The 25,859-nt window shown below is 40.0% G+C and overlaps 1 protein-coding gene across 2 annotated transcripts; it reads right to left on the reverse strand.

Annotated features, from left to right (window-relative positions):
* Positions 1-216: 216 nt before the first annotated feature.
* Positions 217-25,824, reverse strand: mrc2 (mannose receptor, C-type 2). 2 transcript variants are annotated; one of them, XM_082529944.1, is made up of 29 exons: positions 25,513-25,824; positions 20,084-20,476; positions 17,316-17,489; positions 17,022-17,186; positions 16,163-16,276; positions 15,761-15,904; positions 15,481-15,672; positions 13,915-14,069; positions 13,663-13,767; positions 9,692-9,807; positions 9,454-9,602; positions 7,373-7,590; positions 6,842-6,984; positions 6,654-6,750; positions 6,439-6,568; positions 6,303-6,335; positions 6,026-6,192; positions 5,602-5,770; positions 5,373-5,515; positions 5,082-5,190; positions 4,819-4,985; positions 4,633-4,741; positions 4,303-4,541; positions 4,042-4,204; positions 3,769-3,918; positions 3,401-3,514; positions 2,869-3,048; positions 2,699-2,722; positions 217-2,598 (listed from the first exon to the last, which is right to left on the reverse strand). In XM_082529944.1, the coding sequence occupies exons 1-29, from the start codon at positions 25,637-25,639 to the stop codon at positions 2,378-2,380; spliced, it is 4,410 nt and encodes a 1,469-aa protein (XP_082386070.1). In that variant the 5' UTR covers positions 25,640-25,824; the 3' UTR covers positions 217-2,377. The 2 variants fall into 2 exon arrangements, with proteins under 2 accessions (XP_082386070.1, XP_082386071.1); XM_082529945.1 differs by having other exon boundaries at positions 217-2,595; positions 25,513-25,823.
* Between the last annotated feature and the right edge of the window lie 35 nt (positions 25,825-25,859).

Raw genomic sequence — 25,859 nt, forward strand, 5'->3', positions numbered from 1 at the left:
CAGCAGCAGAGGTCTCATACAGCAGGTGAGGTGTGCCCTCTTGTGAAAAACATCAACACTGCAGCCCACATTTTCCACATTGATGGTTGAATCCACCTCCCTGCTCGCTGCAAAAGAGTGGGACTAAGTCAGCACTTGGCCTTGACAGATAACTGGTTCCCACAGTCACAAAAGAGTTTGTTTTGGAATTAATGATAATTCACGTGAAAACAAAAGTTTTCAGAACATAGACTTTTATTCATTTCATATAAAAATGACACAAAAACTTACAAATTATCAGGTGCTTCAGGTATCTTCACAGGGACATGAGCCAACCTGCATCACACACACTGGGGATCACACCGATGCTTATCTCACTTTTACATCATCACCTCAGTAGGTTCACATCTACTGCGCATAAAGGCAAACCTTTACAGCAATCCACCAGCAGAGGACAGAGCACGCCCGGACTAAACCCCTGCACCTTTAACATTCCTTTTTCTCTACCTTCATCTCTAGCTCCTCCTTACACTCCTCCTCCTTTCCCCCTTTTCTTTACTTATTTTTTTTTCCGTTTTTTTTCTGACCTTCATGTCCCAAAGCCCTCCTTTGCTGATTGGTTCCAGACGTGCCACTGAGCTCTTCTTGCCGACTCAACATTCCACAGCTGGAGACTGCGCACACACTAAAACACACACTTCTACTTACTCCCTATCCTTCTCCCTTCCCCCTCAATCTTAGTCCGACTCACAGAGCAAAAAGGGCTGTGATTTTTTTCTTTTTCTTTTTTTTTTCCATAACAGCTTCAGTGAAACACCAAAAGCCTCAGACTGAAATGGCTCCAAAGCATTCCTCTAAACAGGAAGACAGAAATGCACTCAAAAGGCAAGGAAAATATTTGATGAGGCAAATGTGAAAACTTAAAACGACTGAATTTGGTTTTTAGACATTTTTTTTTGGCTCTCATATTTGCAACTGTGTCATTCACATGAACGATGTTTTCTGTTGCAGGAGAATTCGACGTTTAAGTGGCCAGCATTCCATAAAAGGGGGGTATGCGTCCAAATGTCTTTTAAGGGTTTTATATAAGTCAAACCAGCATCATTAAAAAGACAAAAAGAGAAGAGACAGACAGATATAACATAGAATGGGAAAAGTGAATAAAGGGTCATTAAAATGATTAATCAGGAAAATATCAAATTACAACTGCTTTGCATACAAAGAAACTGCTGCCCTTAAAAATGCTGAATCAGCTCCAGATGGCAGCGTGAGAAGCCAAAACAAACAAGTTGGGAGCAGTTACTGAGCCTTAAGGAGAATGACTAAAGGCAAGTGGCAACAAGTAAGACCGAATCAGATCAAGACAATGGAAGAAAGTGCGGAAATGTAGATCATAAAGTCATGGAAGCTCAAAGTCTGATCATTTGATGACAACCTTCAGACCTGCTATACCAACAAAAAGACAATGCAGTCTATTTAAAGACCAGCTTTCAATACAAACTTCTACTTATGTGCACAATTATAGTGTATGCCCTCAGACGGTTTGAGGTCACTGGTCCCTTTCACCTTCCACACATTCACATTTAGACTTCTTCCTCCTCCTCTGCTCGCCTGACAGCTGGTGCCGACGTGTCACATCAGGAAAGAGGAGGGAGGCAGGCTCACAAAACCACACATGCATTATGAGTTACACTTCTCTGCAGCTGCACAGATACTGAAAAGTCAGTGGGAAAGACACATTTACACAAGAACCAACAAAAAACAAGTTCAAGTTCAGGTTAATACTGACGTGGCAAAAAAATGAAAGAAAAAAAACCAAAAAGCAAATCAGAAAAATGACTTTGATCCCGAACAAGACTGCAGATATTCAGATGACAGAAAAATGTTGTTGAAACTGATCCGTAGCTGTGCAATTTTCTTTTGTCAATCAAAATAGGAAGAAAATATACAATGTGAGAAAAAACCTGACTTTGGCACCAGGGAAGGCAGCAAAGAGTTTTTGCATAAAACTGGTTTTATGGTGAATATTTCCAGCTGGGACAAATTATTCCCATCTGATCCATTATGGCCTTCTTGAATTCTTTTTAGGAAAGAGCTGTGCAGATGGAGGTATCTGATTTGTGAAGGGAAAAATCACTTAAACTGTAAGATTTTGGCAAAACGGGATTTTGAAGACAGGGTTTCAATTTAAAAAATAAACATCTGCTGCGCTCCACACAGCCTTTCAGCACTTTAAAAATCTTTTATTGTTTTGTTTTTTTCTCGGTTTTTTTGGTTTCAAAAGTGGCAGCAAAAACAGATACATGCCACAACGTGTATTCAGCACTTTGAAATCAGCCTCTACTGTGTCAGGTCGGGTTCAGTCCCGGGTTGGTCCGTCAGTCCAGGGCGGCTCGGGCTACTCTGGCTGCTCATTCAACTCCATGTCAGACACCAAGATATTCTTCTCGGCCTGTTCTGCACTGTTGGAGTTGGTGCGGCTGTAGCGGGCCCCTTCATAAGAGCCCCGCGATCCAACAGTTCGGTGTCGGTAGAAGTAGATCACGCCAACAATCAGCACCACAAGCACCAGGCCCGCTACCATAACAACAATCAGCGTGGGCAGGCGGTGACTATCTACTGGGTAGAGATTGAGAAGGAGAGATGGAAATCTGGATAAGCGCACACAATTCTGGCTTCAAATGAGCTGAATAACTTAGCAGTTGTGAACAAAACTTACCGTCTGAAGTTAAGATTTCAGCACCTGCGGATGGAATATTGAACAGTCAGTAGTGTGCTAAGAATCTGCATCATAATTTAGGCATTTCCCTTAGCAAATTACTAAGAAACATAATAATGACTGGCAAATGCTGCTTAACATGACAGTTCAATTAACTTCTTTGTGCTTACTGCGAGGCCGTTTGCAGATGACTCCGTGTGTGCGATTTCTACAGGAGCCCGGCTTCCACCGACCAGTGTTGCTCTGGATCCAGAAGCAGGAGTTGATGGAGAGCACAGAAGAAACGACATCATGTCCCTCCCAGTTGGTATACAGCATCTCTGTGCCCTCAGACCACACTAGACCTCTACCTGTGGTAGGAGCATGAGCATAAACATATTCAGAGTGCAGTTTTCAAGGACTTTGTCTTTAGTTTTGCATAAAAGAAAAACACACTCTGCTTAAAAATTCGATCTTCTCACCATCTCACCAAATATGTTTTGTAGCACTTCATATAAATTATCAAATTACTCTAATAATAAGATAGTAAATGAACTTTTCTGGAATAAGGAGACTCGCTTGCATTTAGTAATTATACTAAATAAACTGAATCACAAAAGATAAACTGCAAGCATTTCCCTTCCACAAGTCTGTCAGCATGGATTTTAAATCTGCTGCTATAGAGCGACATAGAAGAGACAGGCTGAGGCAATAATGTTGGACCTTTCACGCTGACACCCAGCCAAGCTCCATGTGCCTGTTCTGCATAACTCTGGATGTGCTCCCATACAAATCCATTCTCTGTCTCATCCATGATAGAGAGAAGTTCTGCTCCGACTAGAAGAGACAAAAAAGAAAGAAACAGAGATGGAACCAAACTGAATTGATTACTAGGGAGACAGAACAGTTCTGCCCCAGGCTGAATGACAACGTTGCTAAATTTAGTATTATTGATGTATTTTGTCAATCATGTTTGCCGTGGACAAGGACAGGGCTTTTGTATTTAATTGGTTTTCAATTTAGTGTTATAAGCTGTACAAGCTGTACAATAAAGCTAGTGGAGACGTGTGGTTTCTGAGATGCTTCCATACTTTTTTTGCAGGATCTATGTGCATCATCCTGCAGTCTAAGCAGCTGCAAATTGAAGGCGTAACAGTGGTTTCTGAAAGGGACCCAAGCCCACTCTCCCAGAGACTGGGGGCACATGCCAGGGTAGATCCACTGATGAATCACAGGCTCATCTGGCAAAAACAAAACATTTGAATGTAAGTCAAAATGTTGTCAAAGAATATTCAGTCCTACTAAATTGTTATTAGCATTCTTTTTTAATGCAGTCTTATATTTGGTTGTTGATACACACATACCACTCATTTGACAGATAGCAGCATCTAGTCTCGAATCACAGGGAGTCACAGTCCATTGCCCTGTGGTGGTCATGTGACCACATCCAGCCATCAGACTAGGCTCTCCATCATTCCAGTTTGAATATGTGACATCTTCATTATTCAGCCAGGTAAAGCTCCTTCCCTGAACCAGAAAATAAAAAATTATTTCACTGCAGTTTCTCTCACACTGATAAAAAGCTTTTCAACTGATATTTGTATTTTTAATTATAATCGGCTTACTCCATAGTTGTAAAGCCCAATCCAGGCTGGCTGGCGCAAGCTGTTTATAAGCAGTGTGAGGTAACCTTGCTGGAACGGATCCTTCACCCTGGCAAGAGTCCCATTCAAAGATTCACAGAGGTGCAGAGCACCAGTCCAATCCAGGCGTTTTTTCACTACTCGATACGTCACTCCCCCCAGCTCCACGGGCTTAGACAGGGAGGCAGGAATGAGGGCCGGAGCCGGAGGGAGACCTTGTTCTGAAGTCAGATATGATAGTTAACTAACATATGTAATTCTTATTATAGCACTTCTTAATTACACTGTCATAGTAATAAGTGATTATCAGACCTTGTTGTCTTTGACAGATGAAGCCATGACTTTCCATCTCACATGCTCGAGAAGCCCACATGCCTGTTTTCTTCTGCAAGTTTTCATGATACATCACCACACAGTTTCCCTGAAGGGTGACAGTGAAATATTTAGAAGAGGAACAGACTGATGACAAAGCCATGACATAAAAAGTAATGTGAGTACCGGCGTCTTGTTCTGGTGTGGTCCGCTGTTGTCGAGAGGCTCACCAGGTGCCCAATTTGTGTAGCTGAGCAGGCCAGCTTTGGCCCATTTGAAATTTGCTTTAGAGTCTGAAGTCAAACCCACCCAAAGTTCAGCGCTGGCGTTCTTCAGCAAAGTGGTGACAAAAGCTGTGAGGAAGAGAATAAGTTGCACGACAGTCTGATGACACACCTCGTCCACCCCCAGGTTTTGACTGTATGCCATTTGTATTCTCCTTTAATTACCTTGCTGCAAATGATTGGATATCACTGCCAGGACACCTCCCTGACTCTCACAGTTGAGCTTGGCTGCGGACCATGTGACTCGGTTTGACTGATCAAATACTCTGAAACACTACACAAGCAGACAATATCGCTGTTTTACTGTAGTCAAGTTGCATAAGGATGCCTGAAATACAGCATGTGCTCTGTTGTTATTGTAGTTCTTGTACTTTACTGGCTGCATGCAAAATTCATTTGAGTCATCATTCGTACAAATGACCATAATGCGTTATGCTGTTACACTTTTAGCTCTACCTTATGCTGAAAGGAAGACCATCCATCACGACACCCTGATGGTGGATGAGGGGATGGTGGAGTTGGAGGAGCGGTCCCTGTGACATTCACTCTCTTACAGATGTAAGGCAGGTCAGAGTGGCACTTTTGATCAGCCCAGTCCTCTGTTTGGGTTTGAGAAAGACACGCTAATGGAAATACTCTGGATTTAAATGAGCTTCTCACTATATCTCTTTCCAGCTGCTCTTACCTTTGTTGGCTGACATGCAGATGCATTTCCGATCTCTGCTGATTGGAAGCGGCCTGCCAAGGGCCCAGGCCACATAATTTAACACCGAGTGATCAGACCATCGGAAGCGGCCGTCATTTTCATAGGTGTGAAGTCCCAGCCACCAGAGGTCACCTTCCACCTTAGACATCTGAAGGTGGGACACAAACTGTGAAAAAGTGTGTCTAGGCATAAGAGGTCTGTTTATAGAAAAAAAAGAGTACTACAGATTTATACCACAGTATCACTGTAAATGTCTAATTATATAAATAACTGTAGTTATATATAGTGTAATGGTTAGATTCTGTAATGATGAAGCTGGACTTTACTTGCTTGCCAAGACAATGGCAATTAATTTCAATTTTTGGACTAAATTAGTTCCTGTAAATGATGACGAGCACCATACCTTGCGTAAAGTGTTGGCCAGGAATGTCTGCTCCTCTGCTGAGTGAACCGAGGCCAATGAGGAATCAAACCAGGAGCAAATCCTCTGGGCTTGGTCCCAGGTGCTACGGTGGTCAAAAAACTTATACTCAGCCTCCCGGAAGCCAATCCATTCAGGTGAACTGGTGCCTGAATGGAGCCAGGAAATTAAAAAACATCAACAAACGTTGACATGTAGAAGGAAGGTTTTAAAATAAAAACAAAGGTGATAAAAAGAAAGCTATGAAAATAAGACAGACCTTCAGTGATTTCTGGTACCTTCTCAACACTACCTAAAAATACAAGACAAAAGTTGTGACGACCAACAAGTATATGTTTTGACAATATGTATTGATCCAACACACGATTTATGCTTAAAGTCCACGGCTGTTTTACCTCTAGGGATCTTGCAGATCCAGTCTAACTCAGAGTCACAGTGCATGGCCAGCCAAGTCATACTACCCAAGTCTGCCGCAGCACACTGCCGTATGTTGTAGTAGTACCGACCAAAGTTCTGGTATGTTAACTGAGACACAAGCAAGGATTAAACAGATTGCATTTGAAGTATTTTTCATCACTCGACATGTAGGCTGCTTGTTATCATGACTCACAGCTAGTCCATCACTCCACTTCCAGCTTCCATTGTCCATGGGGTTCCTGCGATTCAGTCCAATCCAGAACCAGTGCTGCTCATGTTCCTCTGACTCCCTGTGGGGACACATCATCGCCATCAGCCTCACCACCACTATCCATGCCATTGTCAATGTGGCATATCATCTAAACAACAATCCACACACACCCAAAAGCCTCATGTAGGATCTGCAAAACAAACTGCTCCTCCTCAGGGCCACTGATACTCAGCAGGTTGGCTCCATGTTTCCTGCAGAAATTATGAGCCCGCATCCAAGTTAACTTCTGTTCCAGCTGGGAGAAATGAAACACCTGAACAGAGATGATGAAGATGTCATTCAGTTTAATTAATTCTGTTCTTCAAATCTTGTTGATTGCTGAAAGAATTATTTCTGTTACAAGTGGCAGATTAAAATTTCCATAAGTAAAAATTCATTTCTTTCTACTGAAACGCAAAAGAAAAAGAAAAGAAAACCTGGTGCCAGCATGGCAACACAAAATTGTGCAACCCAATTTAGAACCAATGGGAGGGTCTGCTGCAAAAAATTCACCAGTCATTGGCAGATGCCACCCATAGATGCCATCTGGCACCAAGATATAACTAACTCCATACCTGCACAAGTCTGAGCACCACACCACTTTGTTATAAAAGAAGTATAATTATTTTCTTTTCTTTTCTAATAACACTTTAATTTTGAACCTTGTAACAGTAGCGTAGGTTGCTGTTGCTCTTCCAGTCGCTGGGACAGGACCCGCTGAGGCTCGGGGTGGGCTGAGGGACGGGGAGCTCGGGGCTCACAGACGTGTTCTGGTTCTGACGGCAGATGAATTTGGCCTTTGATGATGCACACTCCCTCACATCCCACAGACCTGCTTCTGTGTCCGTCGCCATAGAAACACAGCCGCTACTAATGTTGGCTGAAATAGATACAGGGGCGATACGTAGGTGAGTGGAGAGGAAAAGAGGCTGCACTGTGGAAATGTGTGGAAATGATCTAAAGGGGAAAATGTGATTATGCATTACTCATTGGGCAATTATGGCTGTTGAATCTTGTATTTAACCTTTCTCAGTACAGACAACACGCATTAAAATAACTTGTTGCTCTATTACTCACCTCCCTTATGGTTCATCCATAAGGATGACATATTTGCTGATGGGAAGTGATAGAATGCTGCACATAGAAATTTCAAGCTCTCTTTTAATCAGGAAGAAATGTCAGGCAGAACTATGGTGCAGGCATATACTGTGCAAAGGAAAAGTGCAGAGAACGCTTCAAAGAGCACAAGCATCTGTTTTAAACTGAGTAAAGTTCAGACAGTTTACATCTTTACATCCATTAGTGACAAGTGTGCATCTGTTTGATTTAGAAATTGTTTCCATTGTAGATCTAAACTCCACAATGGTCAATATTTTACTGACAGAATTTCCTTCTCTGCTGCTCTGATGGTTGTTAAAAGTTTCCCAAGAAGTAGTCCAATTTTAAAACATTAAATTAAAAGTAGCACAAAAGCACCCTTCAGGCTAATTGCAACTGCTGCTGATTATTTTCCAAGACACGCAGATTGTCTGTTAATCAAGACTGCCTAAGAAGTAAATGCCTCTAAATGTTGTTCTAAATCTGTATTTTGGCAAAAGAATAAAACACCTGGGACCAATCTGTTTTCTTCTTTGCACATTAAATCACAAATTGGCTCTGAAACAGAATTCATTTTGATTAAGAGACTTCACTAACCTACTTTTATCTTAGGGGCTATTGTAAATGACCTGCTATTATGTAAGCATAATGCAGCTAGCAACAAAAAAGAAAACAAGAAACTTTTGCATGTTCCTCTTTTCATTTTGTTTTCTCTTTTCTGTTAATTGTAGTCAATCAAACAGGTAATTCTCCATACAAAAACTCCAGGGTGGAATGATTGTACAGCATACGTATTTAATTACCTTAAAAAACAAGAATTGGACACAAATAAAAATAAAACCAAACTGTACAACCAATTCTTGTTTTTTCAATCACCTGGAAAAAGAATTGTAAAAAAACAAAAAACAAAAACATAAAAAGGCCCAAATTGGCATAACATTCATGACTGTGAGGAGTGTATGTAAATTTCTGAACACAGCTGTATTTTATTCTTATTATTATAACAAAACAAGACCCCCCCCCCCAATATAACAATTTAAAAATAATATAGCAAATATATGAAAAAAATAAAGCAGAGATAATTAATCAGTTAAATCCTTAAACTAATTGGCTAATGTAAGTAGTTTAGTGATAATACAGCCCTATCCCAACTATCAAAGGCAAGCACATCCTGGACAGTCTGTAGCAATGCTATCACAGAGAGACAGACAACCTTTCATGCTAACGGTCACACGTACTGTAACTGTAGAATAACCAATTAACCTTGCATGCATGTCTTTGGACTGTTGGAGGAAGCCGGAGCACTTGGAGATAACCCAAGCAAATACAAAATAATCCATGGAAACTCCCCGCAGAAAGAGCCCCAGCTAGCAGATGGATTCCATTATATTATATTTACTTGTATATTATCAGAGAAGAAAAACTCAGCACTTATTTACTGGCAAAAACTTGTTCAGTGGATGTATGGTGCTAAAGGATTTTTTTTGAAGATTGTTTAAAATCGTCAGTGGTTTACAGTATATCAATAATAACTGATTTAAAGTTGCTCTGCAATTGTTGTAACAACAGTACAGTTACCAGCAGTACAATATCAGGTCATACTGTACATGCCATTCTGCTAATTTAAATCTGAAGTGTGACCCACCTGGCTGGTCTCGATTCCAGTGGGTGTAGGACACTTCATCATTGGTAATCCACTGGAAAGCACCGTGATTTCCCTTGTTACGAAGACCAATCCAAAAGGAATCTCCAGAGCGCCCGAACACCAGGCTGCTGGCGAAGGCTTGCTCAAACCTTTAAAAGCGACGAGGTGTTTTAGGGAACTAGGACTGACTTTTAATCGGTGCAGGGTAAAATCGCTTCCCTGTCAGTGCAGTATTTACCTGTTAGTGATAGTAATAAGTGTGGCTCCTTGGTCCTCGCAGAACTTTCTGGCTCCATCAAAGGTGAGCATTTCTTCTCCCACCCAGTAACAAGCAGGACTGTGCCACTTCCAGCCCTAAGAAGAAAGGAGAGGAATTTAACAGGATGTGGAGACTTATAAAACCAAAAAAACCAAAGCCTTACAAAATAAATATACCAGTCAAAGAAAGCAAGCATCTACAAAGGTTGGGCAACTCTTCAAATTTTCTAGTTTAAAGTGTGAACGTCAAAGTGCATCAAAGCACACACGGAGACAATCATACTTATTTTTGGAAAATGTTTTCTCTCAGAATCATGACCACTGAGTTATGCAGTTTAAATTCATTGTGTTTCACCAGAAAGAGTTAGACGAACTATGTAAAATCATGCAAGACCCACCACGCTGTACTTTTTTGTAGGAAAAATACAGCATATAGTATGTTTCCATGCAAAGCATTTGAATGATATTTTTCACAAAACACAAATTAGTGTATGTAAAAACAGAAAGCTGATAATTTTCCATTTGCAGAAAGAAAAAAAAACCTTTTCCTGGACTCAGTCCCTCCTGCCACCTCATGTACTGTAGCTGTGGTCATGTACAGACACAGAGTGCAGCCAACATGTAGAAGGGGTGAGATTTTGCATGAGAACGATAGAGAGAGACAGGTTATATACAGCACTGTGTGAATAAACCCAACCCTAGGCCTTTTGCACAACCACATTTGCCATCTAGGCAGAAACCCCAAAGGTTTCAGCTGCTTGAGAAGCATTATTTCCTGAAACTTACACCTCCCCAAAACCCTTTGCTAACCACCCTTTGCTTGTGTTGCATTCAAAACATTAAACAACCCGTGCTGACTGATGTTAAATTTCCAGAACGCTACATAAATGATTTATTTCTGCTAGTCTGCAGTGTTTTTATATGTAAATTATATAGAAGCATAAACAATCACCCATATGCCATCCATCATTTGACAACAAATGGTATGCTGATGTTCTGTAGATGGAAGTACACTATTCCCAGCACACTTACTCACACAAAACATGGACACAAACAATGGAGCACATTGGGATAAGTCCCTTTGATGCTGTAACAAAGCACATATATAGCTAAGAAAAAAACCCCAACAACAACTATAACTTGCCTTCCCTTCATTTCTTTAACAAGTTCCTTAATGTGTGTCTTTTATACTGAGAAGCTAGCATGAAGTTGCTTTTCCGAGCATTTTTCTTTCTAGAAAAAAGCACTATGGTAGCAGTGAAAGTAAGTTAAAACAATAATGATGTGGGCTTGACAGCTGAAAAACAAGCCGAAGCTTTTTTAAAGCAGCTGAGGGAAGCTTTGGGGGGGGGGGGGGGGGGTAATATTTTTAGCTTGCTAATGTATGGCTTGCAGGAAAATCTGTTAGTTTGAGTATATTAGTATGAGGAACGGTGGCTCTCTAAAGGTGAAAGACACAGATGACTGAAATAGTAAGCACTATTGTTGAGGCAGTTAGCTGAGTTGAAACAATCCAGATCAAATGTGAGCTCAGACACACTTGGCCATCAGAGGTCGGTTCTTAAGTCCATCTCACAGGCCTGAGGGAGCTATGTGACATGAAAAAGTGTCTGGGATCACATTGTAAAGACACCTTTTCATTTTGCAGTTTGCTGTAATTCCATACACACTCAAAAAATGAAATTGGGTGGTTGTTACATGTACAAGATTCAAGCTTGTAATTTGAACTAAATAATTTCATTTTTCTATGGCGAACGTAATTAAATCATGTAGCATCTGCATGAAATTCAGCAACTTAATTTGTTCTTGTTGAGATGACATGATACAATCTAGTAAGAGTGGTTAGTTGCCTGGACTCATGAAGTTCACAAGATCACATTAGATGTCAAACTGCAGGAAAAACGCTGGAGTTTTAAGAGGCAGACAACTACACCCACACCATGTGTATGCTATCGCTATTTATTGTGGTTTAACCTGTCAATGACAAAAACATACATCAAGCCTTGTAATCATAGCTTTCCTAGTTTTTGGCATGATGGTTAGTGGTGTTGCCTCACAGCAAGAAGGACCTGGGTTCAAATCCACAATCTGGCTGGTTTGCAGTGTGTAATTAGAGTTGGGTTAATTGGTGATTCTAAATTACGAATGAATGTGCAAATGGTTGTTTGTCTCTATGAAATCATCAACCCCCATATTGGTTCATTAAGCATGACTAGCAGTAATTGCCTTGATTAACATAGTAGTTGTTCAAACAACAAGATTTCATTGCATTTTCCTAAAGTTTTTAACCTGTGTAGAATGAATTAAAACAAATTTCACTCTACATACTTCAAGTCAATGCAAGTATACTACGTTGATCCAACATAATCTGATTACATTAAACCACCAAATCCCAAATGTGTTGCTTTGACATGGTCAGAAATCTGTTATAGTACTTGGTTAAATCACGTGGAAAAAGGTGCCATGATTAAATTGTGTTCATCCAACAACAGATTTTTTGAGTGCAGGAAGGACATGTGGGGAAGTGGGGAAACACCAAGTTCAGTTTTCAATTATTTTAGGACCTCCTTTCAACACAGCCTGGTTGAAGGACCATAAGCAGTTCCAGTTGTATTACCCATCCTGCCTGTGGCATCAAATCTGATGTATTTCCTCCCTGATTATTTACACATGAAGCAAGTGTCTGTGTGGGTTCTCAGTCAAACAGGTCATTGTAGTCTTAGGAGCTGGAAAGGAAGGTGACTGGACTTCTTTAAGTTATTAAAGTCACTGTCTTGAAGCAAGTGAATTATCCAGATAATTAAAATAGTACAACTAGAAGCCAAAAAAGCAGAAAAACAACAGCTATCACAGAAAGTTACGGCTTCAGTGAGTAGGTGAAACAACAGCACAGCAGTATCCATTACATTTTCTGAAAAATGAACCCAGCACTAGATGGGGTAAATGGCTTCAGGATCAAGCAGCACAATATTGCTGAAGCAGTCAGTGGGCTTTCTGTCATTGTTGTTTCACATGTTGCGTGAAGTGAGCTCATCTGCTCGAGACAAACCGCACGGCTGCAAGACCCTGCAGCACAGGCCATGCCAAATGACCCCTGTCACATTACCACCCATGATGCCTCGGTCCCCAGGGACAGGGAGGCAAGGATTCATTACACCAAACAAATGGTCCGTCCATATGCAGAGCTTTGCTGAATGTAACAGCTGAGAAGCAACACGACCCTCAACTTGAGATCATTTACATCATAAATCAGTACTTGGGAAAAATATATAGCTGAAAACACTGCTGAAGGGCATAAAGATGCACAGATATGAGCTGTAATTTCTCTTCTCGCTACAGTGATCCGCTGTGTGAAACATTAATCAAAAGGCCCGTAAATGTAGTACGTGCACAGTGAATGCTTCCAGCGATGGTCAGGTACAAGTGGTGTAAAGTCTTGTGTGGAGAGAAGTATGAGCTGTATAATCAGGGACAGATGCACAGATGCCACATCTTTTTTTTTGTATTTGCTGTACACACATGTTGAAACAAAGAAACACAATTATTTTAATTTATTTAGAGTTTTTTTTGTCCGAGAGAATAGTTTATGTGCGCAGGACTCAGTCTCTGTGGTGCACCTTGTTACTTTCCAAGTTAAATTATGATTTATATTCCAGTTACAGTCTGGGGGCAGTGGAGTGGAGTTGAAGAGTGAGAGATTGAGCGGAGCACATGCAAAAGAGGCCAAAGGTGAAGGAATGGGTGAAATATTCAGAATAATAATTATCCTGTCAACAGCTAGAATTCTATGCTGAATAGCTCTGAATACATTATTTATGGTAAAACAGAGGGAAATATAGAAAGAAAAAAGTCTGTGTCTACAGTAGGAATGAAACAATTACCAGTAATCTAAAGCATAAACAGTAAATGTCAAGGAGAAAATTAAGTATAGAGAGAAGAAAGGAGTTATACCTTTTTACACTGTTGGTGCTGTGGCTTCCCATCACTCTTTGTTCCTGGTTTTTTGCAGATGGAGGGCAGGGTCAGATTACAAGGGCTGTCATCCCAGCGGCCCTCCTGCACATCATTGGCAAGACACAAACAGAAAGAGAGAAAACAGCTGGTAAATATATACAAACGGAGTCTGGCTGATAGTCAGGGTCTGTTACTGTGGCATTCTTATGGCCCCCTGGTTAATGTGAGGGTGCAGAAGGGATCACTCACAGGTCCCCACATGGAGACGCAATCTTCCTGGGTGTTGCGGAAGTTATTGGGTTCAAAGGGATGCCAGTAGGTGAAGATAACAGGAGTGTGATCAGTCCATTGGAAGTCCATTTGCATGTCAGTGTCATGGAGCCCTACCCACAATTGCTCAGTGTCTAAAACAAAAAACAGACTGTTGGGTTAAAAAGATGATTATGGACAAAAGAAATAGGCTTAAGTTCCAACTGTGACATTTTCCATTAGGTCTGGTAATTCGTTGGAGCGGTTTCATGACTAAAAATATGATTCCACACTTTGTGTGCTGTTTTCAAGCTCAGGAAAGAATGTGAGAAGGAAGGAGAGAACTGTCTGGTTTCCTCTTTATTTAATCATGAAGATTGGAGGCATATAGAGGGTTGCTGCAATCTTTTTAAAATCAAGTTAAGGACAATTTTAGAACTTTTCAAGCAATGAAATCTAACAGTACTGGTTTCAGCAGTGTATGCTGTATCACCACTGCCACATTTGTTAACGTTCAAAACTGTGATGCAGATTTATGATGTGCAGAATGTCTTAAAAGAGGATTACTGTTCTGCAGCAACATGACTGTTTCATAAAGGCTTCAACTGCTTTCTTTTTAATAGCTCCAAACTTAAAAGTTTTCAGCACATGGCAGTAAAACAAAAAACACTAACTTGATCTTCTTTTCGCTGCTCCCATTAGGGGTCACCACAGGGATCTGCCTCCAACTCACACTATTCCTAGCACTCTGTTCTGTTACACCAACCCTCTGGATGTCCACCTTCACTGCACTCATGAACCTTCTCTGCTGTCTTCGTGTTTTCCTCCTGTGTGCAGCATTATTCAGCATCCTCTGCTCAACATATCGACTCTGCACATGTCCAAACCATCTCAGCCTTGCCTCTCTAAATTTGTCTAAAACTGATCAATTTTGCTGAGTAAATTATTATATCCAATGATATTAATATATAACTGCATTATAAGCAGAATTTTAAAGTTTTTCATCATAAGACATTTTAAAGATTCACTGGATTCACAGCAGGGAAATTGTAAAACAGTATTTGTTTTCTATCTATTTACTTTATTTTTAACATGGTATATTAGAGTAAATAATCAAGCTTTTAAAATGAAATTCTCTTTTAAAATTCACACCATAATCACTGCTAAAATACTAGCATGTTCTCTCCCATGTGTTTAAAACAAAACATAAAATTTCAGACATTTTGGTTAAATTTTGAGGATTTTTTTGTGAATCTACTGGGCTTTAACATCAGTTATGTAAACTCTCCTTATTGGGCAAAAATCCTGTGTCTACATTATGCCTGAAAACAAAGGTTTTATTCCCTCAACTTGGTTATTTGTAGGAAGTCTGCTGCAGAGGCACTAGGAATCTGCATTACATAGATGTCCAGTTAAAGCTGAAACCTATTTGAGAAACATTTGATGAACAAAAGTGTGGTAACATCAAGAAAAACATTAACTTTGATTCATTTTTGACTTTGAGAGGAAATAGTACAGTACTATAAAAAACAACAACAACAAAAAACCCCCCACTAAGAAACACACCTTTCTTCAGGTCACGTATGATGAACTCCAGCTCAGGTAGAGTGTGGATGCTAACCAGGTTGGCCTCCATTTTCTGGCACGTTTTCTGAGCTGTATTCCAGTCAGTTTTCTCTGAAGTAAGCTTATAGCAACCAGCCTGGAAGGCCTGCCAGCCCACATCACACTCATATTTCTCATCATCTGCCCACGAATCTGTGTAACCAGAGAGATAAAACCCATCAAAGTTGGACTTTTTCAGTGTGGTATTACTGTTTGCATTAAGAAACATAAAAAAACGAACCAGTGGTGAAGGGGTCAAGGGTGGCGTTGGGTCTTTTCTTGCAGACATACGGAAGAGCAACTGAACAATCGCGGTTTTGCCAACGACCTGATGACTCAGTTCTTATTACAGCACAGTTCTTCTCTTCAGCGTGATTTGGCTGTTCTGAAGATGAGTAAGAGAGACAAACTCTTCAGAAAATCACTGATTTCCAGGGTGTCAATCCCAAAATACTCTCAGGCTCAAATACTGTGGTTGCACCAGAGAGCTGCCAAGCAGGTGTTTGAACTGAGAACTGAACTAAAAACAAGCATGCATTTTTTCTCAGCCATCTGCAGGAAATAAACATTCAAAAAAAGAAAGATCACAGACACTTCAAGCTTTAAAAAGACAGAAAAGCTTGAACTGTTTTTACAGGCCAACCTTGCTCCCAGTTGAGATACTTGAGTGGTGAGGAGTCGGCCCACTGCCAGCCTCCACTGATGTCCAGGTCATTGAGGCCAATCCACAAAGCAGCACTGTAACCAGTGAGTAAACCTAAACAACAACAACATCTTCTTAAAATAAGTAAAAAGATAAATGAAAATGGTTTTGCTATGTGAAAGTAAAAAGTTACTCAACTCTGTCAGATTAGCTGTGACTTTAACAATCACCACTGCACCAGGCAGATTACACAATAGTTATGTAACAACAGTCTAAGTGTAGCCTAATATTGGCAGGACAGTCACATCACCCCCAAAATTCAATATTCCTGTTGGCAGAGTGAATCTGCAAACCAAATATTCTGTTTGCCAATATGTTACACAGCCTGAGGTACTGAGTCCAGTGGGATCACACCAGGCACATCTGCATATTGCTTTTATTTTTATGGTCATCCTTCCATCCATCCATCCATCCATCCATCCATCAACATATCCAGTAAAATGTCTCAGTTGGGTTGGAACCAATCCTAGCTGTCCCTGGGCGAAAAATGGGGTACACCCTGGACAAGTGGCCAATCTATCACATGTCACCAGAACTGTAAGGTTTTTATAGTCACTGATTGTGGAGTTGAGAAGGTGAAAGCACATCTAACAGAAGTGCAAGAAACACCCAGAATCTCCCAGAAAACCCAAATTCTAATAGATTTTACTTTTCCACTGTGATCAATTGTTATGTTGTGAATCACAGCATAAAAATGTAATGGCATAGAACTGTAAAGATAGGGTTTCACTTTATATAATTGCATTAAAGAATCAAGAATAAAGCATATTTCAAACAGCAGTGAACCTCTGCACATTACCATTAATGTAGGTCTGCTCATGCAGCTTGGTGATGCTTAGCAGGTCTGCCCCCTGCTGCCGGCAACTGATCCGAGCCTCGCTCCATGATAGGGTTGCCTGGAAGTTAAACTGGTAACAGCTGTCTGTGACCGGGTCAGTATCCCAGAAAGTTTCACAGCCATTACCTGACAGGGCAAAGAAATTAACAAAAAAATTAGAGGAAAGTGAAAGAATCACTTTAATGTTGAGGACTGAGAAATATAAATGTAAGACTACAGTATCTTGTAACATCAACATATAAGACTATAACTTACTCTTGACAGGACAGAATCCCCAAAGCTCGTCTTTGCCATAGTCATAGGTGGTGGCACACCAAAGATGGCCATCTTCACGGCCAGTGCTGGTACAAGTGTGGAACCACTGGCCATCATAAAGGAAGGGCAGGTAGCAGGGGCGACCATTAGAGTTCCCCTGAATTGTATAGATCTCTGCAGAGTAAACACAAGAGAGACTTTAAAATCCTGCATGGAGCAGCAGAGAAAGTCTGTGTTTGTTTTCTTCTGGAGCTATGCTTGTGAACTTTTCTGAACTCAAATACTTTATATGTTTTCTCAGCAGCTTTTATAATCAAACTCAGGGTAAAAAACAGAGGATGAGCTTACAGTAAAGTCAAATAGTGGTCAGCGGAAGGAAGAGTAAACAGGCGGGGTTTCCAGAAAGCCAAGTGTCTTTTATCATGAACATCAAGCAAAAAGAGTTCAGAAATTCCTATGATATTAGAAACGATTAGCCCCAACTAATTATATTCCAAAGCAAAATCGTAAATTATACATTAACAAGAAATTATGTCTGATTTCTACTTTTTTTTTCCATCCTAAACTCGCCATTTTAGTCTCCACATTCCACAAGTATAGTACAGTGTGAAAAACAGGGTGAAAGCGAGGGAGTGTGAGAGGGAGAGGCTGGATCTGCGGTGCTACCAAAACAAGTCACGCCAATGGAAAGTGAGGCAGACATGTTAAATGAGAGAGGAAAGATTTCTGAAGCTCCCTCCCTGACTTTCTTCTCTGCCTTTAGCATTGACCGGCTCTTTGGCTGCAGAGGAGCCGATGCTCGGCTGACTAATATCAGAGGCATTCCTCTCCATGCGCAAGCAGACTTCATAAAGGAAGTTGTAAAGATTGCCACTTGAAAGTTAAAAATGTCAATCCTCCCAGTTTGCATGCCACAAAACAAGAAAAGGGGAGAAAAATATAAAAGGGCGACTTTTCTTTTTTGTGTTAACTGCAGCTGAGCACAGCATGTTAACTACAGATTTATATGGCTGACCGACTCTAGCTGTAAAATTTTGTCAAAGAACAACTGTGACATTTGATAATGGTAAGAATGGAACTTAAAGTGGAAATGGGGCTTGGGTACCAACCACAATGGTCAGATTTAATCTAGATAGAAAACTAAATATACGAAATACAAATATACTTTAGGTCAAGAACAACTTGTGTGTGTTTACCGGAGTTTACACACACAACACACAATGTTTTTCCTTGGATTTCCGGCTGGCAGCCAGTCCTCTAGCATTCCCTAAAAGCAACATGTTTTAAAATCCATTTGATCGGATACAGCTGTGGCATCCACAGCAGTAAGTCTATCTGCCACACAGACGCAGAAAACACGCAGAGAATGATGACCTCACTCAGTGTGATCATACAATGACCTCATATGATGTTATGTAGTCATACAGGTGAGTCTATAATTACAAACATTCAATCCAATCTACATTTTTAAAGGATATTTTTGTGAAGCTTACATGATTTTGAAATATATATTCATCTCTATGCGAGAGCAAGAAGAAGCGAACTTGTGATTTTAAGGGTTTCTCAAAGTGCTGCCTGTTGCAGTTGCAGCCCTTTGTAACATTTTATGGGATTTTGCAAAGGCCGTAGGAAAGAATGCGCCTTTGCAACATTTAATTCATCCACAGCTTATGTCATGCTATGACGCAGCCGTGCAGAAGGGTGCCAACTGTGCATTCCTCTTCAATTTATACTCTTCATTTCCAGCAATCAAAGTAGACTAATACTAACACAGAATACCAACATAATACAGCATTCTTGGCACAGACACATCATAAACACACTCTTTAGTGCGAGTATGTTTTTCTCAGTGTGTCTCTTAATCATGCTGGATTCCTAAAACATCACTCAGTCTTCAACATTTGTGAACCCCCAAACTAAATCTTGATCTAAGCTGCCTTTGAACAATCTTATTAGATAATAAACCATTTTATTGTTACTGTGCAAAAGGAATAAATTATTTGAACGTTAACAGCTTACTGCAGTTTGGAGTAAATATATGGCATGCATTGGCTTATAACATGAATATTAGAGCTACTTTAAAAACACTCTGAAATGAACATATCAGATATAAGAAGACTTACAATTAAGAATTTTTGATTTTCACCAAGGGTTTCATTATTTTCATAGCATTTTAACAACATTTCTGGAGACTGCCGAAACTCAGGAGAAGTTGTGTAATGCAGGAGGATAAATACCCTAAAAATCAGAATAACAACAAAAAATACTCATAAAAACACAAAGAAACTGTCTTCTGGAGGAGCTCCTCAGCACATAATCCAATACAAAAATACAGTAGAATAACCCGAGGAGAACAGTTCCCACCAGGCATTCTTAAGTTGAGCTGAAGGATGAATGATTTAGAATTCCTCCTGATTATTTCACAGAACTGAGCTACTGGAATCATTTGCTTTAGGTCATTTAGGCAAAAGAGGCTCAACCAACTAGAAATTAATTAGTATATGCGTGTTAAATTAATTAACTATTTGTGGCTTTTATAAAAATCAGAAAACATTATATGACTAATTAATTCAAAAGAACTGGCTCGTGTGTGTTTTCAATTGTTTTTTAATCTTTCATTAATTCTATTTAAATTTTTGCTTATCGGAATGCTAGTTTTAAAAACAAAGTTATTTCAGAGTGACAGATGTATTGGCACAAACACAGATAAAGACTATCTACCAATTAGATAAATACTGCAAATTTGAACTGATAACAATTACACCTACCCTGATTTGTTTTGGAGCACAGATCTTGCAGCCCACCATGTAGAGTCCATTTGGAACGGCCTACTGTCAGATTCCAGGGTAGATCTGATAGAGGATAGCTGTTGAAGTTGTCCAGCACTTGGCCACAGTTCCAGCTCCAGCGTACTTTGGGGGGTTCGCGATCACAGGTGTATACTCCTAAAGGAAATTTATCCAACTTCAAGCTGCTGTTATTAGCGATCACACCCAGGCACAAGGAGGAGCCCAAATTGAACAGCCGCCTCCGAGTCACCCATTTCCAGCGCTGGTTGGGTTCCTCACAAGCGGCTGACAGGGCAAGGGAGCGATCCTGCACCCCCAGGCACTTGCCCTGGCCCTCAAGGTAGAAAGCAAAATCATCAGACTTGGCAGGCGCTGCGCAAAGAGAGAGATAGAAACAACATTAGCACTCAATCTAGCTTTTGATAAAAACAATATCTTGTTAGCAACTGCTGGAGCAGCAGAGGTCAGAGGCAGGATCAATATCTAGTGTAGAACTAGTGGAAGTTGTGGACTCTGATGTCCAAGTGTGACACACTGCAGTGGAATTAATTTGCTAATAATCCTAAAGTGACCCTAAAATCCTTCATAAAAGTTATATTAGAGTCTTAGGCAGGGGGGAATTGCAAAAATGACCTGCTATAAACTGTTAAAAAATGGCTGTGAATGTCTTTAATTCAAGGCTAGTGATAGAGGTTGAATCATTTCTCCATCCTTCAGGTTTCAAGAATTTACGCCATTCCCACGCTTTAACATGGAGTTCTCATATTGTTCAGATTTCTCAGCTCTGATGTCTATATTGGTATTATGGCCCTTTTATAATGATTCTCTGAGAAGCTGCAGATGCCTGCAGACTGGTGTTGCTGCACAGAGCCTTACAGTATTCACATATTACCATTATCCCAAGTAAAATAAAACATTACCATAAAACTAAAGCTATTTAAAAAAGAACACATCCTGTGTGGTTGGATGCAAGCTTCAATGACAAAGATTTTCTGTAACAAAACCCAGCACCCTGTTTCAGAAAATGTTTGTGGTTTATTTTAAGTCTGCCTTTTCTTTTCTTTTCTTTTTTAGAACAAACCAAGAAATCAGGACAGTCAAGGCACTGCTGTGTGTCGTGGTGAAGGCAAAAAACAGACAAAAACAGGCAAGTCAGAAGCATAAAACTGACCTAAAATTAAAAGTATTTCAGAACAAATATTTCCAAAATAAACAGAAATATGTTCTCTGTGGTTCTGGGTTTAGCGATTGAGGGACAAAAGCGAGACCCTCAGCATTCCTACTCAGCAGGCTCCTGAAAGAGACCAGGAAGAAGGGTAAGAAATGGAAAAATCCCTGGGCACTGTGGTAATGGCAACATGAAGTGTCAAAGAAAGGTGTCGGGCCACCATGTCCTACCACTAATAATGAATCCATTCATCTATTGATTCTCAGAGTTTACGGAACTCAAATCAATTACAGGGACTATCTGAAAAATAATCCTTATTGGGACAACTCAGAATAGTTCAAGTCAAAAGTCATCACTAATTCACTGTCAAGGGGTCAAGGGTTCAGATTTTTCTTTCTATATAGATACCTTAGACAAACCATTGCTCAGCTAAAACACTACAAACCTCCCGTTCTGATTTTATGGATGGCGAAACAATGAAGACTCATAATGAGTGCCATAAAAAACACATCCCTATAATCTGAAGGAGTCAACACGCCCTTCTACAGGCTCTCAGCCTCTGTGGCTGTGTTTCTCAAAAGCAATATACGCTCTGATTGCAAAAAAAATGGCCAAAGCTCAGTGGCAGAGCAGTTCAGTTTGAAGTACAATGTCATCAGATATGAGGCCAACCTGCTCTTAAGTTATAGCAACCACTCATACAGCAACAGCGAGACAATAGGCTTATTTACTACGAGCTCACTTTTCTAATCATGAGAAGAATTAGATCAGAGGGAGTAATTTGCCTGAATGGGGCACAAAAGCCATTTGCTTTTACTTCTTTTCAGGGTAAAAGCAAGTGGGAGCTTATACTTCATCGTCCAAGTTAAAAAAAAAAACATTCTGAATGCTTCTGAGGCAAAACTATCTTTCCATGTGTCTGTATTTCTACTCACTCTATTATTGCACTGCCTGGCAAACGTAAATATACTTCTGACTTTTCTGTGACCAGTGTCTTCTGTCTCTTCGGTATTTCCTTCAGCCACAAACCAAAGCATTTAATTTTATAATTAGCAGCTTCTAACTTATTTAATCTTCTGATTCTGTTTTTTTAACTGTGCTGCTTTGCCTAGAAGTTAGAAATCTACCAAACAGAGACATTTCTGGAGTAAAACCAGTAAAATGCAGGGATTTTTGCTTAAAAATGACTCACTAAGAATTCTTTCCAGCTCATATAAAATGTTCTATCATTGACTTGTTCTCAGCTCTAAACGGTAAATCATTCCTGCTTTCCAATTACAGAGTGATGTGTGCCTCAAAGAGGTTATGCTCCAGTCTTTTTCAGGATTTAGTTACATGTCTCACTGTAAATAAAAAGTTGTGTGAACACTTGAGTAGCTCAAGTTACACAGTGCTGACTTGTTAACAGGCTGAGGGATAAACTGAAGTAAATCACTTTGATGCTATTCTGAGCCTTTAACAATAGGAGTTATATAATAATAATAATAATAATAATAATAATAATAATAATAATAATAATGATAATAATAATAATGATAATAATAATAATAATAATAATAATGAAGTGCTTTAAGCAGAAGAGTGCCCGTGGGAAGAGTTTCACACAGTACCGTGCCAGTCAACATCTGGATTACACTGCACTGAATGAATTTCAGTGTGTGAATATATGGTTAACATTAATACAGTGACAGGATGAGACTCTCCTCTCATAAGCTTTTGAACCATTAGACAACCTGAAGCTGAAGTTCCAGACATCAAGAAGCAGACTCGCAGTTTTAATTCCAGCCTGGAGGCGACACGACTGAATGTTTGATGTGAGAAAAACTCCCGGGCAATCAGAGAGAGTGCAGAATTCCAGATTAACTTTAAGTCATTGAGCCCTGTGAAAGCTAAGCCACAACAACTCTCCTGCTGTGATCTCATCCTTTTCTTTGCCCTGTCACCCCCTTTTTCAAAGCCGAAAATGGTTTCCTACCGAAGACACAGGCTGAAACACATGGCCAAGAACAACTAGCAACAAATGCCAGGAAAGCCAGATATTCCCAGAACCTCAGATTCTTGAATGCAGTCATCTGTTGGAACAGACTGGAGAATAATACTTAGAGATACGGGCAACAAGTCAGTAGCAAGTCTTGGCTCAAAACATTGTTCAACAAATTTCTCAACATTACACTATTTTGAATGTGAATGATTGTTTCTGCCTGACAATTAAAACCAGGTGGATTGTTCATTTCCCCGTCATTTGTATTTTTAAAGTTATCTCTAAGATCTAAATCACTGTATGAGTCAAAGTCTTTTCCCCAAATAACCTTATTTTGACAGATGTATGAGATAAAACAAAAAAAGCAGATCTTTAACTGGTCAGTGTGATAAAATGACAACCAACAAACAGACAGGAAATTCCAGCTGGCTGCTTTTGCTTCATTGGCGTTTTATGGTGGTCTGGCGTTTGAAGCAACCCTGACTGTGGATGGGCTTTTACCTCATCTGAGGAGAAGGGGTTTGGAGAAAAGAGTCTATTTGCATTTTGCAGCCACACTCTGAAACAGAGCGAACAGGAACCTCTGGGAAAGTGCAGATCAAATTTAGAACCCAGAGTGAGAATAAGTGCACCCCATTGAAACTTTCCATCACTCCCACACTTGTAATGGTGATAACAGTTTATCACAGTGTAGGTTTAGCTGTTAAATCAAGTGAGAAACAAGCCGGCTCTATTTCTGCTGTTAACTGTGAGACTTGTATAAAACATTTTTAAAATAAATTTAATGGAAGCTTGGTGTGAGAGCTTAGCGCTGGAGGATGTTACATCAATACTGAAAATGGATGTGAAACTTATTCTGAAATGGCATGCCATGCTATTTTCTGCCACTTATATAAAAAGAACAAAAACAAACAAACAAAAAACAAAACAAAACCCAAACATATCTTAATCCCTTTTAAACCCATCATTTGTTTGAGCATCTACTAAAAATCAAACAACATCCAATTAAAGATTTAAAACAATTACAAAATGCTGGCCTATTTTAGACCAAAGATATTTTGGGGGTAAATCCGGTGGCTATGAATTGCAAAATCACCCACAAAGCAGGACATCAGGAGGCAGCATGTCATCTTTTAAAATCAGTAAACTATCATATTCTTTTCACATCTCATCCATTTGGTCTAAAAAACCTTGACAATGGCAGAGAGGTGCAAGTCAGTTCAAAACTAACAAAAAAGGATATTTATATGGCATAATCCAGTTCATGAACTAACCACGACCTTCAATATACTGACTCATGTTCTGAAGTTCTTTTGTGTTCCTCAACACAAAATATACTGCATATTGAACTATATTGATCACAAATTCAAAGGGAAAAGAAAAACACAAACGCACACACAAAAGGCTTTTTCAGGCCTATTTCACATTTTGTCATGGATTGGTGTGCAGACTGACATCCTCAAACTTCAAAGTGTTAAACAGCATAAGAAGCAATTTAATCACATGGAAAATATTAAATGAAGATTGGTCAGAATGCATTGCCTAACTTATTGAATTTCTTTGTGGTAGCTGCTTGTACACAGTATTTAATCATTCATACAAAATGAAGCAAAATAGTCACTGACAGGTTAAGCCTAGTAAGTCTGACAAACTTTTAGATGACAAGCATGAAATTGAGAGAAATTAAGCAAATCTGATTTAAAGCCAGGCGTTTAAAAGCAAACAATGATGTTATCTACCTCTTTTCTAATCTTTGGAGAATATGTGGGTTTTTAGGTGATGTGCAGACCTAACAGTTATGTAGGGCCGGACTGAATGTGTTAATTGCAGCCTGTAACAGGATGCAAAGGTCACATCTGCCCGCAGGGTGCCAAATGAAGCGTCTCTCCAAGTCGATTTTACAAAGCAGTCTAAAGATTCCCATCCGTTACCAAAATAGATCAAACAGGCCTCTCAAAAAGGTGCCTTTCTTTGTGTTTTCTGATGAACTTTACGCATAAATAAGAATCACTATACAGACACTAAGCCTGTAGCCTCTTTCCTCCTCCCCCAGTTTTTCTCCACATCTGGTTCCACTCACTGCTTGGCCTTTTTGGTTCGTGGCATACCAAAGCACTAAAGCCACAATGCGAAGCTTTTAATGTATTTTCCGCGTGGAAGTCTTTACCAAAACAAATGCATGCACAATATGGTTACTGCCTTCCTGCTTTTTCTCGACTTTACATGAATGAAATCAAGCAAGAGCTGTTTTATGCTCACCCGTTACGCTCTTCTTCAGTTCCAGACTAAAGATGAATAAATATAAAGTGCATTTGTAAAGTATAAGTTGCCGATTTGTCCATGTTGCCCCCGATTCCTTGTTTCGGTAACTGCGCTTGCTTTGCATGCTCGAAGCCGCACACGCCAGCACAAGCTGCAAAAACACCCAAATGTGGAGAAACAAAGTAACGTCGGAGCAACTCACGGCCCGACTGTTTGACTCCGAGGACGGAGGATGCAGAGCTGGTGGTGGCGAGTCTGACCGCTAGAGCTCCGTCTGCCTTTCAGTCAGAGGAGAGTGAAATGAATGGAGCAGAGTCAACACTGAGAGTGTGTGACGGTGTTGA

Source organism: Aulonocara stuartgranti (genome assembly GCF_965226115.1).
Source record: "Aulonocara stuartgranti genome assembly, chromosome: 4".
Taxonomy (NCBI): Eukaryota; Metazoa; Chordata; class Actinopteri; order Cichliformes; family Cichlidae; genus Aulonocara; species Aulonocara stuartgranti.